This window comes from Ipomoea triloba, chromosome 15, assembly GCF_003576645.1.
Source record: "Ipomoea triloba cultivar NCNSP0323 chromosome 15, ASM357664v1".
NCBI lineage: Eukaryota > Viridiplantae > Streptophyta > Magnoliopsida > Solanales > Convolvulaceae > Ipomoea > Ipomoea triloba.
Window position 1 is genome coordinate 5,730,688 of NC_044930.1, and position 19,103 is coordinate 5,749,790.

The 19,103-nt window shown below is 37.0% G+C and overlaps 2 protein-coding genes across 2 annotated transcripts; both read right to left on the reverse strand.

Annotated features, from left to right (window-relative positions):
- Positions 1-637: 637 nt before the first annotated feature.
- On the reverse strand, positions 638-1,764 carry LOC116006084 (probable glutathione S-transferase). The gene is made up of 2 exons (XM_031246351.1): positions 1,329-1,764; positions 638-1,245 (listed from the first exon to the last, which is right to left on the reverse strand). The coding sequence occupies exons 1-2, from the start codon at positions 1,635-1,637 to the stop codon at positions 883-885; spliced, it is 672 nt and encodes a 223-aa protein (XP_031102211.1). The 5' UTR covers positions 1,638-1,764; the 3' UTR covers positions 638-882.
- A 2,365-nt stretch (positions 1,765-4,129) lies between these two features.
- Positions 4,130-5,256, reverse strand: LOC116006003 (probable glutathione S-transferase). The gene is made up of 3 exons (XM_031246247.1): positions 4,987-5,256; positions 4,795-4,908; positions 4,130-4,707 (listed from the first exon to the last, which is right to left on the reverse strand). The coding sequence occupies exons 1-3, from the start codon at positions 5,185-5,187 to the stop codon at positions 4,342-4,344; spliced, it is 681 nt and encodes a 226-aa protein (XP_031102107.1). The 5' UTR covers positions 5,188-5,256; the 3' UTR covers positions 4,130-4,341.
- Positions 5,257-19,103: the final 13,847 nt, after the last annotated feature.

Genomic DNA, 19,103 nt, shown 5'->3' on the forward strand with positions numbered 1-19,103 from the left:
GCTTGTGTGAATTAAGTAAGAATGAAATTTTAATTTCCTCTTACCAAATGCCTCGTTAGGTAAAGATTCCTTAGAGTTTTGTATTTATAAAAAACTGAAAATTTAATGGAATATTGCAATTTATAGAAGGAAAACAATTGACTGGCTACTCACTAGTTTGTATTTATTCCTCCGACAAATCCCCAAGCTAAGCTTGCAGTTCACGGTCACATTCATGACTGTGACAATGATTGGGACCTCCTCCTCGATTTCTTTCGTGCTTTTGTGCCTTCGTTTTGAATTTCCTTGACTCATTTTCACATGCAAATGGCTTCCTTCCTTGCTCGTTAATGCCCTTGCCTACAATCATAAATACTCCCATTAAAAGTGATTTTCACCGCAATCACCTTAAACTCCATGGAAAATGAGGATAAATGATGTGCACAAATAAGCCAAATTATGGCTTATCAGTTATCACTGGGTGACTATTGCTTCGGATTTTGAGCCAAGCTCAAGAAATGTGAAACTTGAGTTAGGTAAATTTTGACTTTGAGTCGAACAAAGTTTTGAATGTAAATATTTATATTTTTGACCAGGAATTTATGAAATGTAACATAAATTATTAAGATCAAATTAAGTTGATTATATATTGTCAAGATTTAACAAGTGGAGAGAAATGCCAATGACCTCCTCTCATTATTTTATTAATAATAACCAAACAAGAGTTGCAACATAGATGACACATAACCATTACCTTATTACAACACAAACAAAACTAGAATAGTACAACTCTTCTCTTACAAACCACAAACGTCTCAATCTAAAAAGTGTTTCAACAGCTTAACGCAATCAGATTGCACCTTTGAGTCTTTGACTAAAAAAAACACAAAATGCATTTGTTTATTACTCAGTAGCACTTGCCGCTTCTGGGTGGAATCTCTTGTTGTTGAAGGCAACAAGTTTATCTCTTGAAGGAAAGGTGTTCTTGATTACATCACAATTAAGAAAATCCTCCTTCCAACGACATAAATGAGGGAATTTTTCTTGGGTCACGCCCAAATCCACCCCTATAACTTCTTCAAAAACTCCCATCCATAAGGCGATGAAACTGCCGGCTAAATCTGCAAGTCCGAAAGTCTCCCCTCCAAGGAACTTCTTGTTCTTCAATTCACTGTCCAGAATTTTCAGAGCCTCACAAACTTCCTCTTTTCCCTTCTCTTCCTCTTCGCCTCTGATAAATAGTGCTTTCCTGGCCCCAGAAAAGAACTGCAGAAAATTGAAAAGTTAAGAGAAATAATTAAAACTGAAATCTTGAAACGGATTAAATAAAAAGAGTTTAGTAGATTTACCTTGTCGTCTATGAACTTAGCCCAGAAACGAGCCATGGCTTTCTCGTAAGGATCTTTGGGCAAAATAGGAGTGCCCGGAAAGGTCTCGTCGATATACTCGACGATGACGAGAGACTCAGGTAGTGGGTTTCCGTTGTGCAAGAGCACAGGGATTTTCTTGTGGACAGGGTTGGATTTGAGAAGCAAGGGGCTCTTGTTGGAGAGATCTTGTTGTATGAATTCATATTCAACTCCTTTGAGTTTGAGAGCAATCTCAACATTTGCGCTAAAAGGACTTGCCCAGTGACCGAGGACCTTCACTTCTGCCATTACCTCTCAATTGTGCGTTAACTAGTGTTTCTGTGTGTCTCTGTTCTGGGTTATTGGCTTCATCATTTATATAAGGAGGGAACAGTAATGTGAACAAGGCGGGCGGTGAGTTTTGGTTGCATCCAAGAAAGTTCTGACTAGACTCTAGAGGCTTGGGGTATGATGAAATTTTTTGGAAGCTGACCTATTCAGTGATATCACAACTATGGAACAGTAATGGATTCCTTTGTTTATAAATAATCCGGACTACTCTTGTTTATTACGGAGTATTATAATTACCAAAATGAATGATGGGTGGGTTCTAGTGAGTCAGTAGTACTCATACAAAGTAATTACTCAGTATTACTTCTTTTAATTTGCTGGATATATTAAATTTCTCAAGTTTAGACTAATCCTTTATCATTTTTTAAAGATGATGACGTATTGAGTGAACTCATGATCTTTAACAGGTACTACTACTGCATCCAGCCCATTAAAATACGGCCACAATACTTGTCTAACCATGTGGACTCGTCCGGATTCACATTAAAAGGTGGATCTATTACAATTTTACATACTGAATATTCACAATTCAAGTTGTGAGCATTTTCTTATGAACATTCAATATATAAATTGTGAACATTCTGTATTTCAATTATGTATTTTAAACTTAGGTTCATCTTATAAGGTGGATTCAAGTCCACAAAATAATTTGCGCTTGTCTAATGCATCTCTACCTTCCAATAATGTATTAAACATGAGTAATATTCATTAAAACAAAAATACAATTGGATGTTTAGAAAATGATTTCTCATTCAAAGTTTAATTTATTTGATCAATTTTAGATGTTTGACTAGTCAAACGGCTAAAATGAACATTTCATAAATAATTTTTTAACTTTATTTATTAATGTCAATAAGCAAAAAAATAAAAAATAAAAAATTACTTTAAGTACCTTATTAATATCAACTTACTGCACTTTCATTTTAAAAGTCTAATTTGCACTGTTGTTTATTAATGTGTGAGCATCGGTTCGAGTGATACCTGCATTTTATTTTGGATATTCAAAATTTTGGACGATTTTTTTGACACTTGATATTTGAACGAAATTTAATTCGAATATGTTCAGTTTAGGTTTATTTCATGTTAGTTCGCATATACCCAAAATTTTATTTATTTTTAATCAATTTTAAGTTTTTTTTTTAATGATTTTATTGTTTCCATATTTATATTTTTCATATGCTATCAAACTAAAAATAAGATAAAATACTAATAGTGAACTAAGAAACATTTCAAAATTAATATATTATTAATTATGAAATACATTAAAAACTAAATATATAATTTATATTATTATATTTATAATAAATTTTTCGTTAATTCAGGTTTTGGGTCGAGTATGAATAAAATTTTAACATCCGATATACTAACTGAATTTATATTCGGATATACCAAAATTTAAAATATTCAAACCGTTAAATTCATACAAAATTTAAAATTTGATTCAAGGTGTTGGTGTTAGTTTGGATCATCCAAATTATTACGCCCACCCTAGTTATTACTATGCTTATATTTATTTAATTTGTATTCAAATTTACATTTTTAATATCAGTCTAACCCACGTAGAGTTTCACAATTGAATTGACTAATACACACACACATATACATAATAAGTCCTAATCAATGTTGGTGGTGGTATTGGTAGCGGTGGTGGTGGTGGTAGTGATGTAGGTGATGGTCGTTGTCTTCGTCGTGTGATAGTGGTGGTGGTGGTTATTATGGTTGTAATAATAATAATAATCTGGAAGCCAGCTTAAAAAATGAGTAGGAAAAGATATGAAAAATAAAGAATCCGAAAAATGTCTTCCGACTAAAAAACAAAGAAGACATTTTTCACCAAATTGGATATTTTTTCTGTTGACCAGAATGAATATTTTTGTTTGAGTTCATTTTTTTGAGTACCCAAATATTGGAATATCTGGAAAATGACATATAGTATAATAAATGATAGTTGATTATGTTTTCCATTTAGAAAACAGTTTTTAATAGTGTTTCAGGTGTTTTGAGTTGAAGATGGTCTAAAGGAGTCTTAGTTGAAACACTAAAAAAATAACTTTGACCATTTATACGTAACAAGGAATCCATGAAATGTAACATAGATTGTCAAGATGAAACTAATTTGATCATATATTATTTTTTTTTTGAAGGTTGATCATATATTATTGTCAAAATTTAACAAGTAAATAGAAATGCAATTGAATCATGTTCTCCATCCAACTAAAAGCCTAAGCTGATAGTTGGACTGCACATTTATGTTTATTATACACCCCCCCTCACGTGTGCGGGCCACAATAGTCTTTTTTTTCGGGCACGTTAACAATAGTCTTTTTTTCGAACCCATGACCTTTTGCATGGCTCTGATACCAAATTGAATCATGTGCTTCATTCAACTAAAAGTCTAAACTTATAGTTGGACTACAGATTTATGTTTATATTATATTTATGCTCACAAATGCCAATGATCTCTTCTTATTATTTTATTAATAATAACTAAACAAGAGTTGCAACATAGATGATACATAAACATTACCTTATTAAAACAGAAATAAAACTAGAATAGTAGAACTATTCTCTTACAAACGTCTCAGTCTAAAAAGTGTTTCAACAACTTAACGCAAGCAGAAGTCTCTGACTAAAAAAAAAAAACAGAAAATGCATTTGCTTATTACTGAGTAGCAGTACTTGTCGCTTCTGGGTTGTATCTCTTGTTGTGGAAAGCAAAAAGTTTATCTCTTGGAGGTAAGGTCTCCTTAATTACATCACAGTTGAGAAAATCCTGCTTCCAACAACATAAATGAGGGAATTTTTCTTGGGTCACGCCCAAATCCACCCCTATAACTTCTTCAAAAACTCCCATCCATAAGGCGATGAAACTGGCGGCTAAATCTGCAAGTCCGATCATCTCCCCTCCAAAGAACTTCTTGTTCTTCAATTCACTGTCCAGAATTTTCAGAGCCTCACAAACTTCCTCTTTTCCCTTCTCTTCCTCTTCGCCTCTGATAAATAGCGCTTTCTTAGCCCCAGAAAAGAACTGCAGAAAATTGAAAAGTTGAGAGAAATAATTAAAATTTAAATCTTGAAACGGATTAATTAAATAAAAATAGTTTAGTAGATTTACCTTGTCGTCAATGAACTTAGCCCAGAAACGAGCCATGGCTTTCTCATAAGGATGTTTAGGCAAAATGGGAGTGCCCGGGAAGGTCTCGTCGATATACTCGATGATGACGAGAGACTCAGGTAGTGGGTTTCCGTTGTGCAAGAGGATGACGAGAGACTCAGGTAGTGGGTTTCCGTTGTGCAAGAGCATGACGAGAGACTCAGGTAGTGGGTTTCCGTTGTGCAAGAGCACAGGGATTTTCTTGTGGACAGGGTTGGATTTGAGAAGCAAGGGGCTCTTGTTGGGCAGATCTTCTAGTATGAATTCATATTCAACTCCTTTGAGTTTGAGAGCAATCTCAACATTTACGCTAAAAGCGCTTGCCCAGTGACCTAGGACCTTTACTTCTGCCATTATCTCTCAGCTTTTGCTACTTCAATTCTGCGTTAATTAACTGGTGTGTCTCTGTTCTGGGTTATTGGCTTCACCATTTATATAAGGCTGGAGGTGAGTTTCGTAGCAGCCAAGAAAAGTTTTGATTTTTTCCCCCTACTTTGTTGACTAAACAATATGGACCGGCTCGCTAGAGGCTTGGTATGATGAAGATTTTTGGAAGCTGACATATTCAGTGATCTCATCACCTCCTGCTAGACGACGATAGCTTCATTATCTTGACGTTAATGCATTGTCATATATTCAGAAAGAAAATAATATTTATACTTCCAATTTTCTCTCTCCCAAATTTTAGATGGAGATAATTTTTTGGACCAACAATATAAAAATGTTCTATCCAAATATAATTAATGAAGTTGAATTTTAGAATTTTCAGAGTAGAACTCTACAGCTTATAATATGTCATTCAAGAATTAATTTAAAAAATATATGAAATAATTATTTTTTTTATCTAAAATAAATTTTGTAACTAGAGAGTATTATTTAATTGCGCTTTAAGTGAAATCTGTTGATTATAAACTTCTGTTGCTTGGCTTAATGGATTCATTAGTTTATAAGTGCTACATATGTAATCCGGACTACTCTCGTTTATTACGGGGTATTATTATTATTATTATTATTATTATTATTATTATTATTATTATTATTATTATTATTATTATTAAATTTGTTGGATATATATATTAAATTTCCCAAGTTTAAACTAATCCTTTATCATTTTTTAAAGATGATGACGTATTGAGTGAACTCATGATCTTCAACTGCTAATACTATTCCATCCAGCCAATTAAAATACGGCCAGGACACTTGTCTAATGCACCTCTACCTTCCATTAATGTATTAAACAAACATACTATTGGGTGTTTAGAAAATGATTTCTCAATCAAAGTTTAATTTATTTGATCAATTTTAATTGTTTGACCATTCAAACAGCTAAATGAATTTTTCATAAACAACTTTTAACTTGCTTTATTAATAATAAAATAGACCCTTTCAAAAAAAAAAAATAGACCTGATCAATTTGATAAATATTGTTGGAAAATAGCATGAAGATAGCAATTTAAGTGGCTATTTGGTGGTACAAATAATTGTAGGGTCCACTTCCGATTTGGGTCGGGTCAAAGTGGATTCGGGTTCTTCGTAGTTAGACGAAGAGATTGATATATTGTACGCACAAAACGGATAATGGGTGAATGAGAAATTGGTTCTCAAAGTTGACCCATTTGAGTTGGAAAAATTGAGGGAAAGCTTTAGAATAAGGCTTTGTCCCACATTGGTTTGGAAAGAGAATTTGCATCATTATTTATATAAGTGCCTTTCTTAGGCTTAGTGAATTGTATAGCACAGAGGCTCTCTCTCGCGCGCAGGGGGGTGCAAATCAAAATCCAAAATGAGTTCGGAAAGGCTTGAACTCGTGTGCGCCGGCACCTGCGAGCACGAAAAATTGGGTGGCCTTGCGGGCATAAGTTATGCCAATTTTTCGCCGGCCTCAAGGACTCGTGATCTAGTCCTTGGCCAGGCCAGGACTCCTCCGGGATCTCTAGCCCTCGGTGAGGACTCGTTTGGACGACTCGCGCAATGGTTCGGCCTTCCGTAGCCCGACTCCTCCGTGATCCCTCCGTGATCCGGCCTTCCGTAGCCCGACTCCTCCGTGATCCCTCCGTGATCTCTAGCCCTCGGTGAGGACTCGTTTGGACGACTCGCGCAATGGTTCGGCCTTCCGTAGCCCGACTTTGGACGACTCGCGCAATGGTTCGGCCTTCCGTAGCCCGACTCCTCCGTGATCTCTAGCCCTCGGTGAGGACTCGTTTGGACGACTCGCGCAATGGCGGCCTTCCGTAGCCCGACTCCTCCGTGATCCCTCCGTGATCCGGCCTTCCGTAGCCCGACTCCTCCGTGATCCCTCCGTGATCTCTAGCCCTCGGTGAGGACTCGTTTGGACGACTCGCGCAATGGTTCGGCCTTCCGTAGCCCGACTTTGGACGACTCGCGCAATGGTTCGGCCTTCCGTAGCCCGACTCCTCCGTGATCTCTAGCCCTCGGTGAGGACTCGTTTGGACGACTCGCGCAATGGTTCGGCCTTCCGTAGCCTGAATCCTAGTCCATCCATGTAATCTGAACACCTCGGTGTAACTCCACGCCTCAGGTAGTGACCGTTCAAGTCTTGATTCATCTGTTACAGAATTAATACCGGGTTAATTCCAATTTTTATTATTTGAATCAATTCTTTTAGGTAATGGTCGACCGTTACAGGGGTTACAAGGCTGAGTTTATGATCAGCTTAAGTGCCTCAATTAAATGCTATTAATCCAGCAACTCCTATATAAGTTGATGGTAGGAGCAGCAGATTTATACACACAACAGAAAACATACTTTTCTCTCTCGAAAACTCTGCTTCTACTCTCTTCTTAGCACACTGTGTTCAGCCCTTGTTCTTGTTCGCTGGGTTTCGAAGTTTGAGTGCTCAAACTAGAAATCGAAACTTGTTTTATACTGGGAAACCTAGGCTACAACGCTCCTAGCACCGTGTGAGGTAGCAAATAAGGTTTTAAGGATAGTGTAGTAAGTACACGACTCAAGCTTGTCCAGAATTCCTTTCGTATTTTGTGCTTAGTTATTTTTTATGGAAATATTATTTTCGTAATATATTTCCTAACAAGCTTAATGATGAACAATATTTTTACTAGTAATTTAGTTTAATTTTTCTTGTTAATAGTTATTTTTAATAAGTTAGTGTTCATATTTTTATATTTGATTATGTTTTTTTTTTAGTTCTTCTTAAAATAATTAAATTATGGGTTATTTTATTATTAAGTTTAATATTATGTTTTTCTAAACCTAAGTTAGTATTGTTATCCACCTCAGCCCATTATTTGTAGCCCATTAAATAAAGTCCCCTTCTCATTCTGCAAAGAAAGAGACGCATGCGCAGGAGTTTGTGGCCGATTAGCGCGAATCAGAAGGGTCATCGATAGTTGCCTAGTCCTTTGGAAGATCCGACTAAGGCGTTGAGCGGAAGAATATCCAAGGATCAAGCAATTTTGAGGAGTATAAATTGAGGGCGAAAGTTGAAGGGAGGGCATCATCTGATCACCGGAGGATTTCCGAGGAGCAGGTGAACGCTCTGGCCGGCAGCGTTGTTCTGTCTTGACGGTGGCCGATTTGATTCGGTGCAATCTTTTCCGTTCGGCAACGATGTATTCTTGGTGAGCGACAAAGGAATTTCAGCGAACAAATTCTGGACAACAGCTTCGCAATTTAATTCCGTGCGGCGATTCTGGTTCGGCAGCGGAGGGCAATCCTTGATTTTCTGGTTTAGCTTTCTTCTTTGCTTTCGCTTTGCATTACGTCAGTCTGACTCTTCAATTCTCAATTTGTTAGAGCTTTGAATATTGATTTTTGGAACTTTGATTCTAGTGCCTAATTTCTTAGTTGGCAGCAATGTTAATGTCTAGAAGGCAATAGTTTATATTTCCTTTCTTTCGCTTTTAGTTTCAGCTTAGAATGCAAATTCAGTTTTCTTTCTTTGCTCTTAGTTTTAGCTTAGAATAATTAGTAATTTATCATTTTAATTCTTAATGAGTATGAATTGCAATGCCGCGGTTTAATGCCTATTGTTCGTATTTGTTAGTAGAAATTTCTTTACTAATATGGTAGTTTATTCACGTACCTAGAATTTCTTTCCTCCTATTAGTTATTAATTTATTTGCAAACTTATTGTCAAGGTTTTTAATAGTTTGTTTCCGTGCTTGGTTTTCTACACACATTTGAGTTAGTTATCACTTTAGATACTGCACTTATTGCATTTTAACTTTCGCGTGCTTTGAACCATTAAGTCAATTATTTTTTTAAGAATTTAAATTGCATAGTATTAATTTCCCGTGGGATTGCTTTGCACGCTATCACTACAACCGATTCGTACACTTGCGAGGACTATTTTAAAATTGTCCCTCACTTAAAACCTTATTTTTCTGTTTATCTTGGAAAATATGGAGAATCCTGCACTTCCAGTTTATGAGGGTGAGAATGTTGTTGAGAACAACAGTGGTGGGAACGGCAACGATGTTGCACATTCCCAGGCACCAGTGAACGTTGGTTCACAAAATGGTGTGGGCATTGAGGGGTATATCCCTACGATGCGGGTACCTTCGGTACCAAGTGGTTCGACCGAAAGGCCGGAGAAGTTCACTAGTTCGAACTTCAAGAGGTGGCAGCAAAAAATGTTGTTCTACTTGGCTACACTCGGTTTGGCAAGGTTCTTGACCGAGAAAGTGCCCGAGTTGAAGCAAGATGATCCACAATCCGTGATGGCGGTTGGGTTTTGGAAGGATTCGGACTTTCTTTGTCGCAACTACATTCTGAACGGGTTGTGTGATGGGCTTTACGATGTGTATCGTAAAATTGGCACAGCGAAAGCGCTGTGGGAAGGCTTGGATCATAAGTATAAAAGTGAGGATGCCGGCGCAAAGAAATTTGTGGTTGGCCGATTCCTCGACTTTAAAATGGTTGATTCCAAGACCGTGATAAGTCAGGTTGAAGATTTACAGTTAATCTTTGATGAAATCCGTGACGAGGGCATGCAACTTAGTGAGTCCTTTCTAGTGGCATCCAACACTTGTTGCCTCTAGGGTGGAAGGACTTCAAAAACTACCTTAAGCACAAGCGAAAGGAGATGAACCTGGAGGACCTGATCCAACGACTCAGAATTGAGGAGGGGAACAGGAAAACTGACGGGAAGGGTCCTGTTTTCGGTGGCGCTAAAGCCAACGTGGTGGAGCACGGTTAACACTCCAAGAAGGCTAAGAAGGACAAGCAGAAGCTAGGTCCAAAAGGTGGCATTACCAAAGGTAAATTCCATGGTAAGTGCTATAATTGTGGCAAGACTGGCCACAAGTCGGCTGAATGCAAGGCTCCAAAGAAGAAGAACAAGAGTTCTGAAGCCAACATGGTTGGAGATGTGAGCCAGAAAGTAGCCGAGATTAGCCTTTCGGCTATGATCACTGAGGTGAACCTCGTGGGCTCTAACCCACGTGAATGGTTCATCGACACCGGTGCAACAAGGCATTTGTGTTGCAACTGGGAGATGTTCAGCACCTTTGAGACCGTTGAGGGCGAAAAGGTGTGGATGGGAAACTCTGCTCAGTCCGTTGTGGAGGGCATGGGCAATGTGGTTCTGAAGATGACTTCCGGGAAGGAGCTGACGTTGAAGAACGTGCTGTATGTTCCTGAACTGAGGAAGAATCTGGTGTCTAGCTCGTTACTGAATAAGCATGGCTTCAAGATGGTCTTCGAGTCAGACAAGGTTGTTTTGTCAAAGTTAGGAATGTTTGTAGGCAAATGTTATGTAACTGATGGGCTGTTTAAGCTCAGTGTAATGCCTATTGTTATGAATAAAAGCAACGTTACTTCTGTTTACTTGCTTGAGTCTTCCAATCTGTGGCATGGTAGACTAGGTCATGTTAATTTTAACTCTATGCGTAGATTAATTAGCATGAACCATATTCCTACTTTTCAAATTGACACAAATAATAAATGTGAAATTTGTGTTGAGGCAAAACTAACTAATGCACCTTTCAAATCGATTGAAAGGCAAACTGAACCACTGGAATTAATCCATAGTGATTTGTGCGATTTTAGATCGATACAAACAAGAGGTGGTAATAAATATTTTATCACGTTTATCGATGACTGCACGCGATATTGCTATGTATATTTGCTGAATGGCAAAGATGAAGCCATAGATAAATTCATTCTCTATAAGAATGAAGTTGAAAGCCAACTTAATCGAAAGATTAAAAAGGTTAGAAGCGATAGAGGTGGTGAGTACAAAGCACCAATTGGTGACTTCTGTGCAAATGTAGGAATTATACACGAGCGTACGACACCTTACGCACCTCAATCGAACGGTGTTGCCGAACGAAAGAATTGTACATTGAAAGAAATGATGAATGCGATGCTTATCAGTTCGGGTTTACCTCAAAATATGTGGGGTGAGGCGATTTTGACAAGTAATTCCGCAAGAAGCTCGATAAGACTCCTTATGAGCTGTGGAAAGGTAGGAAGCCTTCCTACCAATACCTCAAAGTGTAGGGGTGTCTTGTCAAAGTTTTGGTGCCAACACCGAAGAAAATAAAGATAGGTCCAAAAATCGTGGACTGTATCTTTATTGGTTATGCACATAACAGTAGTGCTTATCGGTTCTTAGTACACGAGTCTCATAATTCGGACGTGCATAAGAACACGATAATTGAATCAAGGAATGCATCTTTCTTCGAAAATGTATTTCCTTGTAGGTCCAGCGAGGGACCGAGTACGTCAAAACCAACATTTGACGAACATGTGGATAATGATAGTGTGGATTCTGAGAAAGAACCCGAGCTCGAGCCTAGACGTAGTAAGCGGGCGAGAGTTGAAAAATCATTTGGTCCTGATTTTCTTACCTACTTGTTTGAGTATGATTCGGGTACTCTAACTTGTTTATTAGAAAATGAACCAGATTTTCTATCTTGTTTGATAGAAAATGAGCCTCGAACGTACGTGGAAGCTGTGACTTCTACAGAAGGACCAATGTGGAAAGAGGCTATTAAAAGTGAAGTGGATTCTATCCTACAGAATCACACTTGGGAACTTGTCGATCTCCCTCCGGGTAGTAAACCCTTAGGATCCAAATGGGTCTTTAAAAGGAAGATGAAACCGGATGGTTCCATTGAGAAGTATAAGGCTAGGCTTGTAATCAAGGGTTACAGGCAACGCGAAGGCCTTGATTACTTCGACACGTATTCTCCCGTAACGAGAATAAACTCCATTCGGATGATACTTGCCATAGCCGCATTGCGAAATTTGGAAGTTCATCAAATGGATGTGAAAACAACTTTCTTAAATGGCGAGTTAGATGAAGAAGTCTATATGGAACAACCCGAAGGGTTCGTTGTTCCGGGCCAAGAAAAGAAAGTCTGTAAGTTGGTTAAATCGCTATATGGGTTAAAGCAAGCGCCTAAGCAGTGGCACGAGAAGTTTGACCATGCGATGTTAACCAATGGATTTAAAATAAACGAGAGTGATAAGTGTGTCTATGTTAAGGAAACGATAGACGAGTATGTCATTCTCTGTTTATACGTAGATGATATACTCATCGTGTATGTCATTCTCTGTTTATACGTAGATGATATACTCATCGTTGGCAGTAATGATCGGATGATCGTAGATGATATACTCATCGTTGGCAGTAATGATCGGATGATCAAGTCTACCAAAATCATCGTTGGCAGTAATGATCGGATGATCAAGTCTACCAAAAACATGTTAAACGCGAGATTTGACATGAAGGATATGGGTTTGGCTGATTTGATCCTTGGGATTAAAATCATTAGGAGGCCAGATGGTCTCGTGTTGAGCCAATCTCATTATATTGATAAAATCCTTGCAAAATTCAACAAGGATGATAATCACGTGGCTAGGACACCATTTGATACAAACCTTTTACTATCCAAGAATCACGGAGAGTGTATTTCTCAAGTAGAATATGCTCGGATTATTGGTAGTTTAATGTATCTAATGAGTTGTACTAGGCCAGATATTGCCTTTGCGGTTAGCAAACTCAGTAAATATACGAGTAACCCCGGTGATATGCACTGGAAGGCAATTGTGAGGGTTATGAGATACCTAAGGGATACTCGTAACTATGCACTGCACTATACGGGATATCCTGCTGTACTTGAAGGGTATAGTGATGCTAACTGGATATCTGATATTAAGGACTCTAAGTCCACGAGTGGCTACGTGTTTACACTAGCCGGTGCAGTTGTTGCATGGAAATCCTCTAAGCAAACCGTGATAGCTAGATCCACGATGGAATCTGAGCTGATAGCCTTAGACAAATGTTGTGAAGAGGCTGAATGGCTACGTCATTTTCTAGAGGATATTCCTAATTGGGAACGACATGTACCTTCAATATGTGTGCATTGCGATAGTCAAGCCACACTTGGGAGAGTACGAAGTCACATGTATAATGGTAAGTCTAGACATATACGTCGTAGACATAACACCATTAGACAACTTCTCTCAACTGGTGTTGTCTCGGTTGACTACGTAAAGTCAAAAGACAACATATCGGATCCATTAACCAAAGGGTTAAGTAGAGAGTTGACCGAGAAGTTGACACGAGGAATGGGTCTGAAGCCCTTGGTATAAGTTCTATAGTGGATACCCAACCTAGCTGGCACCTAGGTTCAATGGGACAACTAAATTATGGAACGTAGCGTGTCACTGTGGGGGTCTCGGACTCCCTACCAACTCCTCGTTAGAACAGTGGCTCCCGCACGAGGTTAGCACATTGATGCTTTAATGATTCGAATGTCGGTTGACATGTGTGAGTATGCGAGATACTCGGAAAAGAATCACCTATGTGAGAGAGAAGTGAGGGTCGCTTCAAAGGAGAAATGAATTGGGCTCAATTCTTTAGAAACTCTTGCAGAACCAGGAACGGTGACCCACGACCAAAACGGACACACTCATGAGAACAGAACAAGGTTGGAAGGTTCCTGTGTGAGATTTGTCATCGTCTACACAAACGGCAGTCGGTTCAAAGACATCACGTTCTACCGCACAGCCAGTAGAGTAAATGTATCTTCACGAGGGAAGGTTCAAAGGGTAACACCTACCTATCCTATGCAGGGATCGACCGGTGAACACAGTTGTTTCCGATTTCAAACCAACCCCGAAAATCAATTTTCATTCATGTGGGAGATTGTTGGAAAATAGCATGAAAAATGGCAATTTAAGTGGCTATTTTGTGGTACAAATAATTGTAGGGTCCACTTCCGATTTGGGTCGGGTCAAAGTGGATTCGGGTTCTTCGTAGTTAGACGAAGAGATTGATATATTGTACGCACAAAACGGATAATGGGTGAATGAGGAATTGGTTCTCAAAGTTGACCCATTTGAGTTGGAAAAATTGAGGGAAAGCTTTAGAATAAGACTTTGTCCCACATTGGTTTGGAAAGGGAATTTGCACCACTATTTGTACAAGTGTCTTTCTTAGGCTTAGTGAATTGTATAGCATAGAGGCTCTCTCTCGCGCGCAGGGGGGTGCAAATCAAAATCCAAAATGAGTTCGAAAAGGCTTGAACTCATGTGCGCCGGCACGAATGTCGTTCGAAAAATTGGGCGGCCTTGCGGGCTAAGTTATGCCAATTTTTCGAGACTTTTTCCAACACAAAGCCTCTAAGGATTCGGCCTCAAGGACTCGTGATCTAGTCCTCGGCCAGGCCAGGACTCGTTCGTGATCTCCGTGATCTCTAGTCCTCGGTGAGGATTCGTTCGGACGACTCGCGCAATGGTTCGGCCTTTCGTAGCCCGAATCATTGGACGAATCCTAGTTCATCCATGTAATCTGAACACCTCGGTGTAACTCCACGCCTCGGGTAGTGACCGTTCAAGTCTTGATTCATCTGTTACGGAATTAATACCGGGTTAATTCCAATTTTTATTATCTGAATCAATTCTCAGGTAGTGGTCGACCGTTACAGGGGTTACAAGGCTGAGTTTATGATCAGCTTAAGTGCCTTAATTAAATGCTATTAATCCAGCAACTCCTATATAAGTTGATGGTAGGAGCAGCAGATTTATACACACAACAGAAAATATACTTTTCTCTCTCGAAAACTCTGCTTCTACTCTCTTCTTAGCACACTGTGTTCAGCCCTTGTTTTTGTTCGCTGGGTTTCGAAGTTTGAGTGCTCAAACTAGAAATCGAAGCTTGTTTTATCCTGGGAAACCTAGGCTACAACGCTCCTAGCACCGTGAGAGGTAGCAAATAAGGTTTTAAGGATAGTGTAGTAAGTACACGACTCAAGCTTGTCCAGAATTCCTTTCGTATTTTGTGCTTGTTATTTTTTCTGGAACTATTATTTTCGTAATATATTTCCTAACAAATATTTCAAATTTTAATTGAACTAAATTCGAGTACTTGTCGATTAAAATAATTTAATTAAGTTCAACATTAGACAATGCAAAATTCCCAAGTGGAGTCTTACAAAATGCTAATACCAGTGTGTATGTTTGTTGTCCTGGTGTTAAACTTGGGCCTCCCCATCATTTTCCTTTGCAAAGGTTAAATTTGCAAAAGTTGTAGATATTATAGATAAATATATATAATCCAAATACGAGTGTTGGGTGGGTTTAAGCTCAAAGAGTTTGTTGGATTGGACAACATTATCCCTTCACAATACCATTCCTCAGTCTAGCCCAACAAAATATATTCACCCACTTCAACTATCCAATCAGCACACTAATTGCTTCAGTATGGATGCGCATCTAAACGGCCGGATAAAAATTAAATTACAGTAAAAGACACACTAAACCGCATTACAAATATCCTATGCAATATGTTTGATTGAGAAAATGTTAACAATAATTAAACTCGTGACAATTTAAGTCTGAAAATCGTTCTTTACCCACTTGGTCACATCTTTTAGAGTATGAATTAGAATAATTATAATTATTTGCTTCATAAGTAATTTTATAAAATCTTGCATTGTCATAGTCAAATTGTGATTTTTTTTTTTGTTAATGGAAAAACGAAATATGTCACTCATTTGGCATATGAAGTTGCAAAACAATTCTTTTTAGTTGGTTAAAATTAAATAAATCTTATAAGCGGCTAATAATATCACCTGCGGAAAAAGACAAGAATATACAATGATATAAGAGTGGAAGAATAATATTAATATAAAATTAGGAAAAAATGCTAATGATGCAATGAATAAGTATAATGAAAATCCTTCAATAGTAGTTTCTAATAATAGTCAACTTATAATTAGATGTTTTTACAGTTTTCCTACTCAGACGTGACCAAATAAAAAGATAAAATGCATTAACAAACTCGTTGTAAAGTGTTTTATTAAATTATTCTTAGATTCAAATTTGTGTTTGGAAGAATGAAAGATTGTTGCAATTTGCCAAGTAAATTAAAAGATGAACACACATTGTCCTTGGAATCTCCAAGATGCCATCGGATTAAAAAAGTTACCACAAAACAAACATAAAAACAGACAGAGATAAAATGTCCCCCAATAAAGCCACCTTTGCCAACGACTTCCGCTGTCTGCTATTCAAAATGCTACGGTATATACAAATGTTTAGTTTTCAAAATTGTCACCCAAAATAAAAACCCCTACCTTTAGGGGCGTTTGGTTCACGGAATCTTGGATTACCCCAGGTAATAGGATTACCTCCAAGAAGGTAATGTGAGATTTTAGGAATGTAAGATTACCTGATGTGTTTGGTTTGGATTGTGGAATATAATATTACTTTGTTTGGTTAAAGGTTATATTTTAGGTTATATGGGACAATTTACTATAATGTCCTTTATTTTGTGTATTTTTATTTATTTATATGTATGAATGTATTGATGCTTAATATTAAAAAAATAAATATATAAATATACACACATGTATATTTGATTATATAAACATATATTTATTTTATATATGTTATTGTGTTATTATTATTATTATTATTATTATTATTATTATTATATATAAGGATTAGTTAACAAGGGCAAAGTTGGAATAATCCAAGGTAATCTTAGATTACCTAAAAAAACGGGGGTAATCACATTACCTTGAAACATTACCGCCACATCAGCTTTGAGGTAATATAACATTATCAGGTAATCTCATAACTTGAAACAAACAAGGTAATATAACATTACCAGACTCAGATTACTTAGGTAATCTCAGATGACCCGAACCAAACAGCCCCTTAGTATAAAGTATAGTTCTTGGAGGTAGGTTAAGGTTATCTTCATCATCATTGACTTTAGTACTTCACACTAACATCTAGTTTTTGTTTGTAAAAAATATAATTTTTTTTTCTTGAAAAATTCTTGAAACTGGGAATTATTACGCTTGGTTGGTGCCTTGGTGGGAGAGATTTTTACTTGAATTTCAATTCTTAAAATATAAGGAAAAATATTCACTTTAGTACCTTAGTTATTTTGTTTTCCTTATGAAATTCCTAAAAATAACAACCAAACAAATTCTTTTTCATGAAATTTAAACTTCATTAGAAGGATCACGACTTGTCTCATTTTGAAAGTTGGTGGACCATAAATGGTTAACTTAAACCGTGAATAGTAACAATTTGAAAACTGAATAATCACGAGTGGTTAAATTAAAAGTTTAAGTGAAATGTAAAAGAAATTATTATACTCAAAGAACCCTTCATGGTAATATCGTAATAACTCTCAATCAAACTCTATAGAAATTTAATAATGTACAAATTATTCCTAGGACTGACGAACCAAACAAGTTGCAGTCTTAGCCGTTGACGTAAGCTTTTCCTTTACTCATCTTCTTTTTTTCTTTTAATTAGGGTAGGGCAGATAAAATTAATATTTCGGCTGGGACCCAAACTACATGAATATGAAAAAAAGGGTGTTATAGAACTTAAAACTGTTTGGGCTTGGAGCCCAGGGGATGTTGGTGTAGTTTTATTATAAGAAAATTTAGGGGGTCGGAATGAAATTATCCCTTAAGAAAACAGAAAAAATAATTCCATTTTTTCAGTTGGAACAACCAGCATATTATGGTCGAGTGAATGTTAATTATGTTTCTATGAAACCTTTTAAGGAAAGCTACTGAGGATCAAGAAAAACATAGGAATTTAGTTGAATATTTGGTAGTGTTGGAGATGGAATTATTATTATGATTATTATTATTATTATTATAGTGTGGGCCCTGAACACCCAATTCCTACTTTTTAGTTCTAAAATTTGTTAGTTCACCATTAGCTTTTTGGATCACTCTTGCTCCGGTCTAAATCATCATTAGTGACCCATTTTGCGTTGGCATTACAATCCTTTTAAGCATGATTGACATTATATCTGAAAGGGTTATATATGAAATCCGCTATTCTACTAATTTAAAATCATACGTTGATATTACTTGATCATAAAATTTCTCGAGCCATTAATACATGCAATTGTGCTGATATATATTTACAAGTTTCGTGTTATTTGTGCATTTCTTTAATATCTATAATTATGAATCAAGTCTCATATTTGTGCCACTTAACCACAAAATCTTGAGTATAATTCAGATGCAAGATGAGTATATGCATGAGTTGGTTGGTTGATTCTTGGCCTAATTCTTAAATTCATCATTAATAATCTTAAAAACAAACATGGAAATCCTCTGCCATTCATGCTCAGAATGCTCTTATCCAATTCAAACAATGCCAAGGTATTACTGTTTGAATGATTAAAGTAACCAAAACTTATTTTATACCATGCAAAACGAAATGAAATTAATTAGTAACCAACAAGTTATAGGAAATGTGACGAAACCACGTATTTTAACATGTACAATATGCCGACACGCTATTAAGAGAGGACGAATAATATATAGCTCCAGAGGTGAATCCAAAGGCTGTAAATGGAGATCCAGAAACTTAGCTTGTGGGACTTAACATGCATGGTAGAGTGTTGAAGAAGTTGTGGCATGGCGGACCACATTCACAGCTAGCACAGAAGAGGTAACAACAAAATTTGTGGTATCGGATTCTTTTATGCATTAAATTAAATTTCTGTAATTTCATATGTGCAGACGAAAACATCATTTTTGGTGCGTTATGGAATGTATGTCGTCCTAACTTATGGTCTGTGGGTCGCATGAAGCTTCTTACCCCTTCGTACTGCCACTGCATTTAATTAATTTTGACATTTTGTCTGCAAACAAAATATTTAGGAAAATAATCATAAAAACAAAACAAGTTAAATATACAAAGGTAAATAAGTAAATTCTAAATCACTTTTATATTTGTCAATACCTTCTTAGTCAAGCACGTCTTCTGACCTATACATGAAAAACGAATTA